Below are 17,322 nucleotides of genomic sequence, written 5' to 3'. Positions count from 1 at the left end.
TCTGGGGCATATTTTGGTAGAGAATGAATCTGATCCTTTTTCATACAACCTTCATTTCATTTTGACATAACTCTCTGAATTCATGTTCCCTGGCTGTGAATTCAACCAACTACAAATCGAAAATATTTGAGAAAAATACATAGAATCTGTGCAGTAAAGTGTAATGATTCAGAGACCATTTTTGTTGGATAGTATGATCTAGAGATGATTTGAAGCATGCAAAAGGATGTGTGTAGGTTTTATGCAAGTCTTACAGTATTTTATGAAAGGTTCGGGCACTGGTAGGGGCATCCTGAGGTCAATGGCCCTAGGATTCTGAGGGGTGACTATATAGAGAACTAATCATTGATAACATGACTTCCCTCATTAATCTTGGTTGTCTTCTCCTACAGTCCAGTTCTCTGAAGGTTCACCTCTTTCCATTCCTAGAACTTTTAAACTTTACAGCTGATCTGTAGGCCTTTTAACCTAGTGAGAGTACCTTCTGTTTTACCCAGAGCACATGGTGCAAACTTCTAGCATATAGGAGAATCAGTTCTACCTTCAGGTGATGCTTGAAGGAAGCACTTTTCAGATTAAGAAGGAAGCAGGATGCAGGTAGAGCAAGGAGGTCAGATAGCATAGTGGAAGGCACAGGCAGCATGATTTGGCTGTTCAGTACATTGTGGGGGAGTGTGGGCTGCAGATGGAAATGGAAACCAGGCCTATGGGCCTTACTATGGCTGCCTGTGTACCCTGCCCTCAACTGACATCCTGGGAGACCACAGGTAGGATGGACTATGCTTTTTTTTTTTAGGAGAAACCCTGATAGAAATGTGGACAATAGACATATATAACAAGCTGAGCCCCAGGTTCCTTAGTCCCAAAGCTGGCACTCTAGGTTTGCATAAAGATTAGAGAAGCCTAGTGTATTATTGATGTGCTATGGATACATGACTGAGAGTCACAAATGTGTTACACTTCCGTTCTCAATATCCATGTGGTATTGTTATGGAAGCTGTCCATTTCTTGATGCATCTGCTGTTAGTTTTTATAGAAATAGCTATTACCATCTGTTGTCTGCTGTAGCTTGAACAGTAACTGCTACAAATTGGAGGGAGAGGGTGGGAAGAAAGCTGATGAATATTGATCAGCAGAGGAAAAGAAAATGCTTTGTTTTTGCTTTGTCTTGCTTTCTTTCAGGAGAAACATATTTTCTATCTTCTCATAGTATATAGCAAGTCTGGTGCCTAAAGACCTCACAATATTTCACTAACACTCTCCTGTCCAAGAAAGCATTGTTATCATAAAATGACTAGAAACCAGGAGGACATAAGGCATCTCACAATGTGTGATACTCATCTGATTTGATTCATTTTATTCATCCGTGTTATAAAGGTCTTCGGTTCCTATTTTTAAAGCGTGGGTCTGAATCCTGTCTTTACCACTCAGTGCTGGTATGACTCAGAAATCAGTTCACCTCTCTGAGCCTAAGTTCTTGTAAGATGGGGAATGTGCTAGGTTTACCTTAGCACTACTGGGAGGACTAGGTGAGACAGTTTGATAGAAACACTGGGCAGGTTATCAGTGAGCTGGGAAAGGGCCTTCAGTTGTGGAAATTAGCACTTGCTAATATACATGATGATATCAGATAGTTAATTCCAAGTTTCTTCTGTAGACAATTTTTTGTGATTTGAATTCAGAACCTTATAATTGCTAGGAAGGCACTCTACCAGTGAGCCACACCTCTAGAATTTTTTTGAGGGTCATGGGATTGAACTCAGAGCCTAGGCACTGTTCCTGAGCATTTTGCTCAAGGCTAGCCCTCTACTACTTTGAGCCACAGCTCCACTTAAGGTTTTGAGGTGCTCATTTGTAGATAAACAGTCTCATGGCCCTCCCTACCCGTGTTGACTGAACCACAATCCTCAGATCTCAGTCTCCTGAGTAGCTAGCATTACAGGCATGAGACATCAGAGCCCAGCTCTAGCTCCTTTTTTTTTGTTTTTAAATTTGCACTGATTGTTTTTGAAGTAGGGTCTTAAATCCTATCAAGATACCATATGGACTATGATATCTGCTGACTTTAAACTTTCTTTCCTGAGGTGACAAATAAGTAAAACCATACCCATTATTTTTCTGTTGAGGTGGAGTCTCACCTCCTTGTTTATCCAGGCTAGTCTAATGATCCTTCTGATTTCAGACTCCCCCATTGCATAGATATGTAACCACAAGTTACACTTGTGCCTCATTTCAGCCTGGTGCATGTCAGACTCTTCAAGAATGAAGAGTAGATGGATGACAGGCTCAAAATTCATCAGCGTGGCTAGAGTTTACTTTTGCATTTCATCTGGCATGTGCCTTGGAGTTCAGTTTTGGAAATTGATATAAAGATCAACTTTTCAGGGAGCTTCTAGCTGTTCAGAAGGGGTCTTGTAGCTGGGTAATAATAGCTTATGTCTATAATCCTAGCTACTCAGGAGGCTGAGATCTGAGGATCACAGTTCAAAGTCAGCCTTGGTAGGAATTTCCATGGGACTCTCATCTCCAGTTAACCACCAAAAGCCAGAAGTAGAACTGTGGCTCAAGTGGTTGGTAGAGTGCTAGCCTTGAGGACAAAAGTTCAGGCATAGCACCCAGGCCCTGAGTTCAAGTACCAGTAATGGCACACATAAAAGGAGAAGGAGTCTTAGAAACTTTTCTGTCCATGCTGCTTTGAACTGCAGTCTTAGTCTCCTTACAGTTGTAAGCCACCAGCTAATGTAAGCACATGAAAGGAAAGAGAAGTGAGTTTTAGTCTATCAAGGTTCTTGAGCCTGAAGAGGTCTTTAAGTACAGTGCCCATCTCATGTTACAGACTTCATCAATTCAAGCCCAGGTGACAGTGGGTATGGTCAGTCTGATCTTTTTCATGGGTGGAACAGTAGGGCAGAAAGATATCGAGGACATGACTACTCTTGGCCTACAAAATTGTCATGAGTGGTGATCACAGGCAAACAAGATAGTTCACATGGCCACAGAGGTGATCACTGGCTTTATTACTCTACCTTTTTATTTGGATTTGGTAGCAGCAAATTCTGCCTTGGAGGACCCTTGTGAGGAGCTGGATGGTATCTTAGCTCTGAGCATCAGTTACACTTGTGCCTCATTTCAGCCTGGTGCATATCAGACTCTTCAAGAATGAAGAGTAGATGGATGACAGGCTCAAAATTCATCAGCGTGGCTAGAGTTTACTTTTGCATTTCATCTGGCATGTGCCTTGGAGTTCAGTTTTGGAAATTGATATAAAGATCAACTTTTCAGGGAGCTTCTAGCTGGTTTGCATTTTTCCTGCATCGGTACCTTTGGTGGATGTGACACCATACTCCCAAGCATTGGCTCTGGTGTAGGTTTGACAGAAAATCTATTCACATGTCAGCTTTATAAACCAGGGCTTTTTTTTTTTTTTTTTTTTTTGGTGCCAGTTCTGGGGTTTGAACTCAGGGCCTGGGCACTGTCACTTAGATTTTTTGCTCAAAGCTAGTGCTCTACCACTTGAGTCCTAGCTCCACTTCCAGGTTTTTGGTGATTAATTGATGCTAAGTCTCAGGCACTTTCCTGCCCAGACTCACTTCAAATTGTAGTCCTTAGATCTAAGTCTCTTTCTTGCTGGCTAGTATTATAGGAATGAGCCACTGGGGCCTAGCAACCAGGGCCTCCTAAACAGCCAAGTTTGTGTGTTCTGCCTTTCACAACAGATGCCTTTTTACCAGCCCTGCTCTACCAAATTAATTAGATTTACATTCTGAATTCACACTTTATCAGACACACCATAGGAGTGAGGCTGCTGACAGGCTCAAGGCATGAGCCCAATTGCATGAACCATGTAAATGCTCAGGCTTAATCTTCATCAGCAAAAAGTGCAAGACTAATCAGGACACCTCAAATGATTCACTCCTCTGAGGAAATGATACATTAAAATACATATACACACATTTTATTTTTAAGACCACAACTGAATTCTTTTTTTTTTGGGTAGAATTAAATCTGACAAGAAACCCTCTGAGATTTTATTAGTACCACTGTTGTTTTCTTTGGCTTCATGTATTATATTCATAAAATGACTAAAAGAGGGAAAATAATTGTAAAAGGAAAATATTTTGTACAAAAATACCAGGTTTTAAAAGCTCTTTAAGTATATTTCATATTACTAAGAATTGGCCTATATATCTATATATGTCTGCATAGTTTTCCTACATCTGGGATTTTAGAAATGTAAGGTACTGTTTACACAGTGTGTAAGTTCTTTGTGTAGCGCAACAACCGATGACAGTCTTTTTAGTTGGAGTATTCCATACTTTGAGTGATTTAATTTGCATAATTGTGTGATTATTGGCTGAGAAAAATCTCTATGTGAGTCAGTCCATCTGCACACTGAGAATCGGTATCGCTCTGGGGGACATTTCAGTTTCCAAGTCCTTGGAATAATGGCAAATGCTAGCTGTCAATTTTTAGTATTGGTTTTCAGTGCTTCTCCCTCCTCCAACATGGAGAGAAGGTAATGAAATCCAGAGTATCCTTCGCCTTGGAGAGCCCCCTGAAGGTTTGCTCAGGTTATTACATCAGCATCTGTTATAATGCAGATGATAGGTCTAGAAGAGAGAAATAGGATGGAGTTAGAGGCATCTTTAGGAACAATTCTATTATCTATTATTTAATAACGTTTATTTTTTTCCCTTTGATGAGTGACAGTACTGGGCCTGGAACACAGGACCTCTCATTTGATAGGAAGTGTTCTATTTGAGGCATTTCCTCTAGTCCTTTTTGCTTTAGTTTGTTTTACAGATAGAGATTCACATTTTTTTCCTTAAACTGGCCTCAGACCTCAGTCACTTCTACCTCTGCCTCCTGGGTATGTGTGGGATTACAGGTATATGCCACCATACATCACCCTAACATTATTTGCCTTTTCAAATAAGTGTGTAGAAGTACTTATTCATACTAAGCTAAATTCCTTCTAGGAGGAACCTATTTTGGGGAAAAATAGTCCCTTCTCAACAACTCCCAAATGTCTAAGGCAAAAATGATTAATTTGGTTTAGTTGTCACCACTGATTATAATCTAGTGCCTAGATATCCATGTCCCTCAACTAATCAGGCTGTGGCTTCCTTATGTGCTTTGGGGTCCCAATACTCAGTAGACCAGAAGCAATTATCTGTTGAATGGGCAGATATATAATTGGTGCCCCAATTACTTCCAAAAATAATTTGAAAAAATAATGTCTAAAAGGTTTTGTTTACTAATGGCTTAAAAAAAGCCAGCTTTATTAAAATGTAATTCATCAAGCATTCAAGTGACCCATTTCAAGTGCTGAATTCAGTGTTTGTTTTAGTATATTCACAAAGCTGTACTATGAGTCTTTGATAGATTTTTCATCATCTTCAGAAGAAACCTCATTCTCATTAGCATTCCTTCCCTACTTCCCCCTCCCCACCAGTTCTGATGAAAACTAAGGTGCTATGTTATGCAAGGGGGATATATATTAAACAAAACTTTAGGTATCTTCTGAAAGGCCTCTGTCTTGTATCTATCCATTACCTAGGACAATCTCTGGCCCGCAGGAAATGTTCAGTAAATATGCACAGAAGTATTGCTTGGCCAGGTATGGATATTGGTCTACGCAGACCATATTTTAAAGAACAGTTAGATGGTAAGTTATTGACCTAGACCCCTAAGTCTAACATTTATTGAGTACTTCCTAAATACTCAACACAGTTATCCACTTGTCTGGGTCTTCACAACCATCTCATGGAGAAAGTATTATTATTCCACAGAGGTTAATAACCTACTCTGCTAGTAAATCACAGAAACAGAACCTGCACTCAAAGCCTTTCTCACCACCTCTCCCTCACATTCCAGCCATGACATAACTTACCTGTCTCCCTGTTTTTTTCACAAATGAAGTTATTAATGTCTTCACACTGGAAATCGTTCCACTGCCCGGCATAAATCAAACCAGCACAGTCTTCTCCTGGCCCGTGGCCATGTCCCCAGTTATCTGGTTGTCCAGCTTTCCAATTTCTTTGTAACAAAAGAGAAATTGAGTGTTATTTGTACGGTAATGCAGAGGTGTTCTTTATTCAGAGGAATGTAAGAAGCAAAACTGAAGCATTGTTCCCGGAATGAAAATGCACGATGGAAAGAAAAAACAGTGCATGCACTTGCTCAGAATGATGAGCAACTGTTTTGCAGAGTAATGTGCAGTGTAATACCTCCCATTGTCATTTTTGCCATAATGAAATCACATTAAGCTTTATCATTGTGAGGCCAAGGGATTGAATCCTTTTTTGACATAGTTAGATGAATGCCTTTCTAATGTATTACAGAATGCTGACTTCTGGACATGTAAGTATAATGTGCATGAATACACATATACTAAAAGTGCGGGTAGGGGGAGTGGGAGGAGGACTCTTTGCTCTTTTTTTCCTCCCATCCTCCCTCCTTTCCTTCTCCTCCCCTCTTTTTCTGTGTTTTACTCACAAGGATCCTTGTACATTTCACTGTCTTGTCTCTAACAAGTAAAAGCCTCAGGAACAGAAAATGAGAGACCCTTCATATGTGTTTATATGAACTTAGGTTTCATTGGTTAAGTTGAGGGTAGTTGCTTGCTTTAGAAAGAAATGGTAATTAATTTTTACTGGAAATTACTCCTATATTTCACTAGCTTTTTGGGGAGAATGGTTCTTAAAAACAAATTTCCTTTAGGATGAGCTCTTTTGGGGCTTAACAGCTTGGATACTCTTGTTTGGAACAGCACTTTGCCAGAGTTCACAGTTTTTCTTTTTCTCTTTCTTTTTTGGTCTGTTGTAGGGCTTGAACTCAGGGCCTAGGTACTGTCCTTGTGTTCTTTTTGGTCAAGGCTAGCACTCTACCATTTTGAGCCACAGCTCCACTTCTGTTTTTTGGGGGTTTTTTTTTTGGTGGTAAATTGGAGATGAGTCTTATGGACTTTCCTTTTCAAGATTGGCTTTGAATCTTAGCCTCCTGAGTAGCTAGGATTACATGTATGAGCCATTGGCATCTGGCCAAGTTCACAGTTCTTGATTCTGTTTCTATACAATAAATTAGATGTACTTACAGACTCCATTTTTCTTTGTGTGGGGGGGTGTATATGTGCTAGTGCTGGGTCTTGAACTCAGGGCCTGGGCACTGTCCTTCATTTAGCATTTTTGCTCAAGGCTGGTATTCTACCACTGGGGCCACACCTCTACTTCCAGCTTTTTGGTGGTTAATTAGAGATAAGAATCTCATGTACTTTCTTGTCCAGGCTGGCTTGGAACTGTGATCCTCAGATCTCAGCCTCCTGAATAGCTAGGATTATGGGTGTGAGCCACCAGTGCCCAGCTTGAGACTCCATTCTTGAGCGCGCTTCTTTAAGATGCAATTTCATGAACAGGAGCTCAGGGTTGCTGCTTGCAAGAACACACTAGCCTCTGGGGAGGGTCTGGAAGAACATCTGCAGCAGGAGATGCTTCCCACCAATTGTGACTCACACCCATCAGCAGACGGGTGCTGTCAAGTCACCTGAGAAGAGAGCTCACAGAGCCCTCTATCTGTTGACACTAAGACCAGCCTGATGACTTCATAGATGGTAGTGTGAAAAGGCAGGTGAAGCATATAAACAATGAAGCAGAATTGTAGAACATATACCTCCAAACAAAGGGTATGTTTGGGGATTTTAAATGATCACTTCAGTTAACTTCAGTTAATGAAAAAAAGGATAACTTAAAGGAAACTATCAACTGTGATAGTAAACATGGGATAAAACTAAGAGGAAAATTTAGAATATTGTCATTTACTACTTAACAGATATTCATAAAGCACCTGCTATGTGCCAGGCATAATCCAGATGATGGCTGCACAACAGTGCAGATACAAGTCCCAGCTCTCATGGAACTTACAGAACAAGTAAGATGGATTAAAACAAGAAGCTCAGACAAAGCCAGGCACGAGTGCTCAAGGTTGCAGTCCTAGCTACTTGAGAAGTAGAGAGACCCATGGATTGTGGTTTGAGACCAGTCCAGGCATAAAAGTTTGTGAGATTCCATCTTACCCAACACGTGGACATGGTGGTGCACACCAGCCATCTTACTGACAATGGAAAGTACAAGTAGGATTGCAGATCAGAGCAGCCTAAATTGAGACCCTATTTGAAAATAATGCAAGAAAGGGCAGGCAGAATGTTTCAGAGTGGGAGAATGTGAAGCCCTGAGTTGAAACTGCAGCACTTCCTTAAAAACAAAACAAAGCAAAAAACCTCCTAGTGATTACAGATAAAAATAAAATTGGAAAGAAAAAACTTTGAGGCTGGAAGTGTGGCTCAAGTGGTAGAGCCCCGGTTTAGCAAACATGAGGCCTTGAGTTCAGTCCCTAGTACCACAAACAATGCCAACAACAAAACTTGGTTAACTTCCTTGGACATTTTTTTTTTTTTTTACATATTTCTGTCCAACTTGCAAGCCAACTCTGGAAATGTCAACAATGCCCAAAGAGTTTGATCTCATTAATGTACATTTTATTCATTTCTGCCAGTATGGTGAGAGGGATGGATCCTAATTTTGATTACAGAATTTGAGCTCTGATGCTTCTATTTATTTATTTATTTATGGGTCCGGTCATGGGGCCTGAACTCTGGACCTGGGCACTGTCCCTCAACTCTTCAGCTCAAGGCTAGCACTCTACCACTTGAGCCACAGTGCCACTTCTGGCTTTTTTCCTTTTTTTGCTTATGTGGTGCTGAGGAATCGAACCCAGGGCATCAGACATGCAAGGCAAACACTACCACTGAGCCACCTTCCCAGCCCCTGATGCTTCATTTTATAATGACAGGCTACTTAGCTGGGCGCTGGTGGCTCACGCCTGTAATCCTAGCTACTCAGGAGGCTGAGATCTGAGGATCGCGGTTCAAAGCCAGCCCGGGCAGGAGAGACCGTGAGACTCCTATCTCCAATAAACCACCAGAAAACCGGAAGTGGCGCTGTAGCTCAAGTGGTAGAGTGCTCACCTTGAGCTGAAGAGCTGAGAGACAGTGCCCAGGCCCAGAGTTCAAGTCCCATGACCAACAAAAAACAAAACAAAAAAAATGACAGGCTACTTGATAATGATTTCTCAGTTTACTGGTAAACTGTATAGATCTGGCTCCTTTGCAATAAGAAAGCCTACTTAATATTATCCTCACATTTTTCTTTTAAACCATTTAAAGCTAGATAGGTTAAAGAAAAGGATAAAGATAAAGATAATTAAGAGATAAGAAAGGAGGTAATCTCTATTATCTTCCTCCACTGGCTTTTCTGGGTCACAGGAATTCAGATACAATAATCAAGATTTTCCCTTAAGAAGGGAAAATGAGCATTCATTTTTGCAGGGGTAAGGGGAGGTGCTGAGGTAGAGTAGCATGGAGGAAGGAGGTAGCCTAAAGCCAGCTGCAGCAGCAATGTGCACAGTCTCCATGCCTTTTTCTGGAAAAGCAACAATTCCATGAAGTGACTTGTGGGAACATCTTGTGTGTGTGCTTTACAGTGGAACAGCACATGTCAGATAAACACAAGGTATGTGTTTTGGAGAAGAATGTCAGTTTAAATATTGCCTCTAGAAGGAATGGTTGAACTTTGGCCTGCAAATCCCCAGCTCTCATATTATAATCCACATGTCACAGCAACCCAAAAAGTAAGTACACCAAGAACCTTGGAAACACTTAGACGGATGGCTCCAGTGAGCTGGAAACACACACAAGCAAATCAGCTGGTGGGTGTGGAACACCTCCAGGTTTTTGGGGTCATCCTAATGGAGACAGAACATATGTTCCCGGTCTGGGGAATAGTTCCTTCCAACCTCACAACTTAGTACTTTCTTGTCAACCACGAGATTAAAGCTACAAGGCCAGCAAACTTCTGCTGGGAAAGGCTTGGCCTCAAAACAGGAAGATATTAGTGGTGAGAAATGTTTTTTCACAGTAGAATGTTATCCCATGATGAGGGCTGTAGTTGTAGAAAAGTCCTTTTGTATGACCTGGGCTAGTGCTACTCTGTTTTTTTTTTTTTAAAGGGGGCTGGGAAGTTGGCTCAGTGAAAGTGCTTGCCTTATGTGCATGAGGCCCTGGGCTCGATTCCTCAGCACCATATAAACAGCAAAAGCTGCAAGTGGCTCTGTGGCTCAAGTGGTAGGGCACTAGCCTTGAGCTGAAATGCTGAGGGACAGCACCCAGGCCCAGAGTTCAGGCCCCACAACTGACTGCCCCCCCAAAAAAAGTGAACATATACCAGTATAAATGACTGTTAAATTAGAGGAAGCGGAAGAGTCTTTTCTGGTCCCTACTATCCTATAAATTTATATTGTAAAAACACAAATATGATGTGGGGCCATCTATAAGGACAGAGAGCTGTTGTTTAACCTTTGTGATATAAACATGATATAAACATGTGACAGGTATTCCGCCAAATGACATCCACACAGGAGAAAGGGAAGAGCAGATGCAAGGGGGTTGGGGATGCTGGGGGAAGACTCACAACTCTGGTGGTTTAGTAGAGGGTGAGGAAGCCTGCTGCTCGGAGCGTGTGGGCACAGCCTACATCCTCTACCTTGCTACTTTGGCCCAAGTAAACTCTTAACAGGGACAGTCGGCCAAATGACACATCCTATCAAGAGTAAAAAGATTGGCTTTGATATGCCCCTGGTTTCACCAATCCTTTCTGTTTATCTTCTTTCTATTTCATTGCTTTTTGCTCTTTCCTGTGTGTTTCCTTATACTTAACTGTGTGTGTGCACAATTAAGTGTCTGTGTGTGTTTCTGAGGACAGAACCAGGAGCACCTAAGTTCTTTCTACTTAAATTTGTTCTTTTTCTACCCTTATAAAGTTGAAGCTGATTTTCAACTTTTAAGAACATGTTTTAATGTATGTAATGTAAGGCTAACAATGTACTACTACTAAGCATGCACTGTTTCATATGCATCTTATAATTTTATTTTTTGTGGGTCGTGGGGCTTGAACTCTGGGCCTGGGTGCTGTACCTGAGCTCTTTAGCTCAAGGTTAGCGCTCTACCACTTGAGCCTCAGTGCCACTTCTGGTTTTCTGGTAGTTAATTAGAGATAAGAGTCTCACGGATTTTCCTGCCCAGGCTGGCTTTGAACCATGATCCTCAGATCTCAGACTCCTGAGCAGCTAGGATTATAAGCATGAGCCACCGGTGCCTGGCTTACATCTTACAATTTTTGATATCTTGTATTGCTTTGTGAAACATTTTCCAGAATTTTGTGATTATTTTTTGATCTATGGTTTATTCAGAAGTGTCATATAATTTCCCAAATATTTGAGAATCTTACAGATATTTTTCAATCAGTTTCTAATTTAATTGTTTGGAAGCAGGGAACATACGCTATAAAAGTAGTCTTTTTTTTTGGGGGGGGGTCTGGTTGTGGGGCCTGAACTCTGGGCTTGGGCGCTGTCCCTCAGCTCTTCAGCTCAAGGCTAGCACTCTACCACTTGAGCCACAGCACCACTTCTGGCTTTTTTCTTTTTGTTTATGTGGTGCTGAGGAATCGAACCCAGGGCCTCAGGCATGCAAGGCAAGCACTCTGCCACTGAGCCACCTTCCCAGCCCCAAAAGTAGTCTTAAATTTATTAAGACTTGTTTTATAGTCAAGAGCATGTGGTCTATGTTGGTGAATGTCCTATAAGCATGAAAAGAAAGCATTTTTTACAGTTGTTGGGAGAAATATTTCACAACTGTCAATTCAGCTAAGTTAGCCAATTATCCTTATTGATTTTTCTGCCTACATGTTCTAACAGTAAATCTTTGAAGTCCTGCTCTTTTTTGAGATCATATTTAGGATTAAAATGTTGTCTTTGTGACATGGCCTCAGAAATGGGCCACAAAAATATGTAATTTTATTGTTAATATTAAGGTGTTACAACAAAGAGGTTACCATTTCACAACTGGGGTACAAATGGACCTTTTTAATGTGAGTACAGGGATTCCCATATTCCAGGGGAAAAAAATCCATTAGCTGGCTTATGGGGAATAGTGCAGGATAATTCAGTGAACATTAGATGATGGTGAATGGTCTCAATCTCACTCTCTAGACTAGAGACTGTCAGCCAGAAATGAAATTGCCATATGTCTATGGTGAAATGGAAAAATAAGGACAGCACCCTCCTTCTCCAGGGATTGCCAGATGGGCAGCTGTATGTATTTGGTGCCCATACTGGGGTTTCGACTCAGAGCCTCCTGGTCTTTGCGTGGCTTTTTCATTCAAGGCTGATGCTCTGCTACTTGAGTCAAACCTCTACTTCTGGCTTTTTGGTGGTTAACTGTAGGTAACTCATATTATTCTGCCCATGCTAGCTTTGAATCCTCAAGAGTATCCCGGCTTACCACTGAGTATCCAGGTGAGCCACAGGTGGCTGGCCATTTTACTTGTTTTTTTTTTGTATGTTTTTTATTGTAAAAATACTGTACAGAGGGGTTACAGTTACATGAGCAATGCAGACCTACAGTATGTGAGAACTTGGCCTGGGTGCTGTCCCAGACTATTGCAGAGTTCTTCTCATGCAGTTCCTTTTCTCCAGCTGGTCCTGCCTTGCCCTAGCCTAGCAATAGCACAAGGCTCAGTGAGTCAGTTGAGGAGTTCAGGGGAAATAAACCTAGCTTCAAGTCTGTATGTGCTCTATGCTTTTGGCACCTATTCCCTGTCATGTTCCTTTTTGTCTGGTTTATTCCACCCCTGCCTTTCTGAACCAAGTCAGAAATAACAGAAGAAGCTGGGTGCTGGTGGCTCAAGTCTAGAATCCTAGCTACTCAGATAACTGAGATCTGAGGATCATGGTTCAAAGCCAGATCAGGCAGGAAAGCCTGTGAGATTCACTTTCAATTTACTACCAAAATACCAGAAGTAGAACGGGGCCTCTAGTGGTAGAGTGCTAGCCTTGAGAGTAAAAGCTCATGGACAGTGCCCAGGCTTTGAGTTTAAGCCATAGGACCTACGAAAAGAAAAGAAAAATGCAGTGGAAGGCCTGTTATCCTTTGTATATTTCTTCCTTAACAGTAACCACAAAGTCCCTAAGTAATTTGAAAAGGGCTGTGTATGTGTTGGAGAAAAATGGTAAGAAGAAAGCTGTGACACTTAATTCCTCTGTGGTAGAGACAAGGTCTGAGATGATGCCAGCCCCATCAACTTATGGGTTTAAGAGAATTGGTACTAATCCTTCAAATGGTTAGTACAATTCAGCCATGAAGGCTCTGGTCCTAGTTTCTTCTTCCATGGGAGATTTTTGATCACTAAGTCAGCCTCATTTATTATTGTCTTGTTCAGGCTTTCTGTTTCTTCTTGATGCAGTCTGGTTAGGGTGTGTGTTTCTAGAAATGTGTCTGTTTTTCTAGGACACCTGATTGGCTGGTATATAATAATTGCACTCAGGGCCTTGACCTCTTGGGAGTAATCTCTTAGATGGCTGGATGTAGAGAATGACTGCTATAGGCAGGAGAGAGACCTCAGAAACCCAGAAAAGGAATATAAAAATAAGTCTGGATAGAGGAAGAAGTACTTGGAGAGACTGGTATTGATGGAAGGCCCTTAAAAAGCCTGCAGCCCTTCCCAGGTCTCAACAGGAAATGTTCTTATCTTCCTCACAAACTTGCTGTGAGACTTGAGACAGAACAAAACAAGAATTGCATAGTAACAGTACTATTTTAACACGATAATTATGATCAAAATAAGAATACCACCAGTACCTGGAGGTGATATGTCTCGAGTACTTCCCACATGGTAAGCCCTGTATTAAAAGGCGTGTGTGTGTGTGTGTGTGTGTGTGTGTGTGTGTGTGCATAAAAATCTTTTTCAAAATACACAGTGCTTTGGTCAAGTATGTTTTACACACAGGGAGGGGCAGATACTACATGGTGGAATACCTCACCGGGGGAAAGGTCTCATAGCTTTGAGTGCAGGGTCACGTCCTGAACCCCAGCTCTCACTTGATCCTTGAGTCTTTGCGCTTCCTCTGGATTTTACTGGCTCTTCTGCTGATATGTGCAGCATTTATTGTTATGTGTCAAATTTATTAGCCTTCAGTTATTGAGATTTCACACGATGTCTAATTCCTTGCATTTAGAATTTGACCTGGGAAGGTTTATATGCATATGGGTTAAAAAAAAAAAGAGCCACAGGCTTTGCTGTAGCAGGAGCTGGAGCTTTGGGGGGGCCAACTGGCAGGCTGGGGCTGCGGACAAGTTCTTAGTAATGTGTCTGGTGATGTAATCCTGGGTAGCAATGTTTCCAAATCACCCAAGACTCCAGGCAAAGTTTCACCTTGGAAGAGCTAGCATATACACTGTGGTGTTCCAGCTCAATATATTCCATGAGGGCCAACCCAGTTTCTTAGAGGAAAGCTAAAGAATGAATTTCTTGGTGAATCTAACATAGACTTTTCCTTCATTTATTGGGATGAAAAAAATGGAGATGACTTTTTCTTAAATCCTGGCTGTCTTGGCTAGCAAAGAAAATAGGTTTGTCTTCTCTTTAATCATCTCTACCTCCTGTTCTCACTCCCAGCCCTCCATGGCTGTGTATAGATGACAATATCCACAACTGTTTTGAGTCTCCCATAGTTCATCCCTGCTATGCTAAGTACTAGAGAATTCCTGAGTGCCAGAGTATGTTAGGGTATAACTTCCAAGTACAGAAGAGCAGATAGAGTATCTACCAGGTCAGCAGATGCTCACTTTTGGGGCAGACCTAAGATCTCCAAATGATCCATATCAACATTTGAGGATATTCTTCAGATTCATCCATGTGGAGAACAAGGTGAGAAGAAGGTGGATTTAAACATACAAAACTCTCAGGGGAGGTGGTACATGCATTAGACTGAATTTGCCTTAGGCCCCATGCATGAAACATGGTCTCAAAAGGACAAAGCTGTCTGTTTATGTGTGCATTTTTTAGAACTATCTGGCTTCTCTATCACCTCTGACCCAATGCCACTATTCCACCGATACAAGTCTTATCACAATGCCTAAAACAGCTTCTTTTTCTCCTCTCCTGGGTAGAACAGCCCCAGAAGGCTAGGCTCAGAAAGAGCTCTAGTGGCAAGGCCCAAGTAGGGAGAAGAAATGGGATTCAAATGGGTAGAATTACCTTTGACTTGTAGGGATGGGGAGGGACCTGAGAGCTCTAAAGTCCTTTAAGAGATGGTTTTCCTAAAGTGCAACTTTTGAGGTGCACTTGAGTCTCCTGGGTCTCTAATCAGTTTAGATACACCAATAGTAGTGGGCTGAAAGGAACCCTCAGTTGGCAAAAAATTATCTGAGTGAAAGCAGAATATACTTAAGATTGTCTAAGCTTCATTACCTTCCTCATAACAGAAGAACATGACTGTGTAGTTTTATGAGTCTTACGATTTTCTCTCTCAGAAATAAAAATTCATTCCATGTAAACCAAAGAGGAAAACTCTACTGGACAGCCTATCACCTGTCAACCAGTTTCCCCTATGGATATAGGCAACTGGTTTCAGTAGAGAGAAGGAGTATCTGAGCACCATGGAGGTTTCTGAATACTCACTTGTAGTCTGCAGGTGTCCCATCCAGCCACTTCCACTCGTTCTCCTGCTCTGAGTCTGTGAGGCCAATCCAATGGCTGTCCCTCCCCACGATCTGCTTCTTTATCCATTGCTGAAAAATAAATCAGAATGGGCACATTACTATTTCTATCAAGACTAATGATGGTATTAATATCTGAAAGATTGTTTTCAACATTTGGGGTAAAGGACACTTGAACAAGGGTGTTTATGACCATTTTTTAGATGGTTTGCCATCCTCTTTTTTTGGGGTGGGGGGTCCGGTCTGGTTGTGGGGCCTGAACTCTGGGCCTGGGTGCTGTCTCTCAGCTCTTCGGCTCAAGGCTAGCGCTCTACAAATTGAGCCACAGAGCCACTTCCGGCTTTTTTCTTATGTGGTGCTGAGGAATCGAACCCAGGGCCTCAGGCATGCAAAGCAAGCGCTCTACCACTGAGCCACCTTCCCAGCCCCTGCCATCCTCTTTTTTAATACCATTTATTTTGTTGGGACACTGTTTTATGGGCTTAGACTTTTTTTTTAAGTCTCAAGCTACATCACTTTACAAGTGATATAAAGTAATGCAACTCCTTCAAATCACCAGGACAGCTCAATGAAGCCCTTGGGCCACCAGTAGAACCTCCTGGGTTCTACTTATGGGAACAGCCATAGCATTATGATGCTTCTCCCTCGGCCAGGCCTGGTGCAGTGTGTCTTTAAGGCTGTATAATAAAGATGACAAGAGGATGAGCTGGCTTAGGCCCAGGCACCTGACTGCTCCCCTCTGGATGATTCTAGGTCAGTTTCTAGAAGAAATGTGACTTCAGGTTTGGGTTTGTTGGAAGATGCTTAGGTCCTGGAACATGGTGGCACCAAGGGAAGAACACTGGCATTGTCATTAGTTGAATCTCAGTCTAAGCTCTACACTTCCTTGTCATCCTGTGAGTAAATCATTTCAACCTTGCTGTGCCCCAGTTTTTCTTACCTTTAAAATGGGGGTCCTAAGACCTCTATTTAAGGGTTGTTGTCAGGTTTAAAGAAGAAAACATGTAGCAGAGGGCCTAATGAGAGTAAGTAGCTACTATCGTTGCCATAGATAGGCCCTGCCTCCTCAATCTTCTTGATCCCCGTGGGGCCACATGTTTGGTTCCCCATCTCCCATCCCAATAATGCTCATGTATCCGTTTCTTTCTCTACAGGTGCCTGGTGGCATGCTCACACTTCTCTGCTTCACTGTGAACTCTGAGACAGCCAGTGGGAGGAGCCTCCCATCTCTAAGCTTGAGAAGCTGGAGTTCCCAGTTCCAGCACCATAAATGCATGGAGTAGTTCCTGAAGAAGGCCATATCATGGACTTCCATGTTTATATGACTATGAATTTTTGAAGTCTTTGACTCCCCAGCAAGATGCCACTTCCTGATGTAAGCTATCCCTAAATGATAGCTCCCACCCCCCACACATCTGCAGCAGACCTTACCTGTTCCTCTCTTGAGTTTATGAAAACGAGATGCGCAGACTTGTCTTCACAGAAAAGTTTTGCATCCTCAAAAATTTCCTTTTCCACCGAAAAATAGTAACATTTGTCTGTGAAGTTCTTCCAATGAGGTGGACAGCCTAGGAATACAAAGTTTGTAGTATACGTTTTAAGCTCTTCATATTTCCTTAGCTATGTTTAAGATGCTATAGTCCCAGCCCCATGCCAGGAGCAGTCTGTGCGAGCCTGGGCCTGATTTCACAGTAGTGAGAACCAGAAAAATCCTA

The 17,322-nt window shown here is 42.0% G+C and overlaps 1 protein-coding gene across 1 annotated transcript in view; it reads right to left on the bottom strand.

Annotated features, from left to right (window-relative positions):
* Positions 1 to 4,004: 4,004 nt before the first annotated feature.
* Positions 4,005 to 17,322, bottom strand: part of Colec12 (collectin subfamily member 12) — a 175,237-nt gene continuing 161,919 nt past the window's right edge. The window contains exons 7-10 of the mRNA XM_042675288.1: positions 17,039 to 17,175; positions 15,570 to 15,679; positions 5,894 to 6,039; positions 4,005 to 4,610 (exon numbers count right to left, since the gene is read on the bottom strand). Coding sequence (XP_042531222.1) covers positions 4,591 to 4,610; positions 5,894 to 6,039; positions 15,570 to 15,679; positions 17,039 to 17,175 — 413 coding nt within the window. The 3' untranslated portion in view covers positions 4,005 to 4,590. The remainder of the gene's footprint in view (positions 4,611 to 5,893; positions 6,040 to 15,569; positions 15,680 to 17,038; positions 17,176 to 17,322) is intronic.

Source organism: Dipodomys spectabilis, unplaced genomic scaffold (genome assembly GCF_019054845.1).
Source record: "Dipodomys spectabilis isolate Male_0828 unplaced genomic scaffold, ASM1905484v1 ptg000024l, whole genome shotgun sequence".
NCBI classification, from domain to species: domain Eukaryota; kingdom Metazoa; phylum Chordata; class Mammalia; order Rodentia; family Heteromyidae; genus Dipodomys; species Dipodomys spectabilis.
This window is presented reverse-complemented; position numbering and strand designations above follow the sequence as displayed.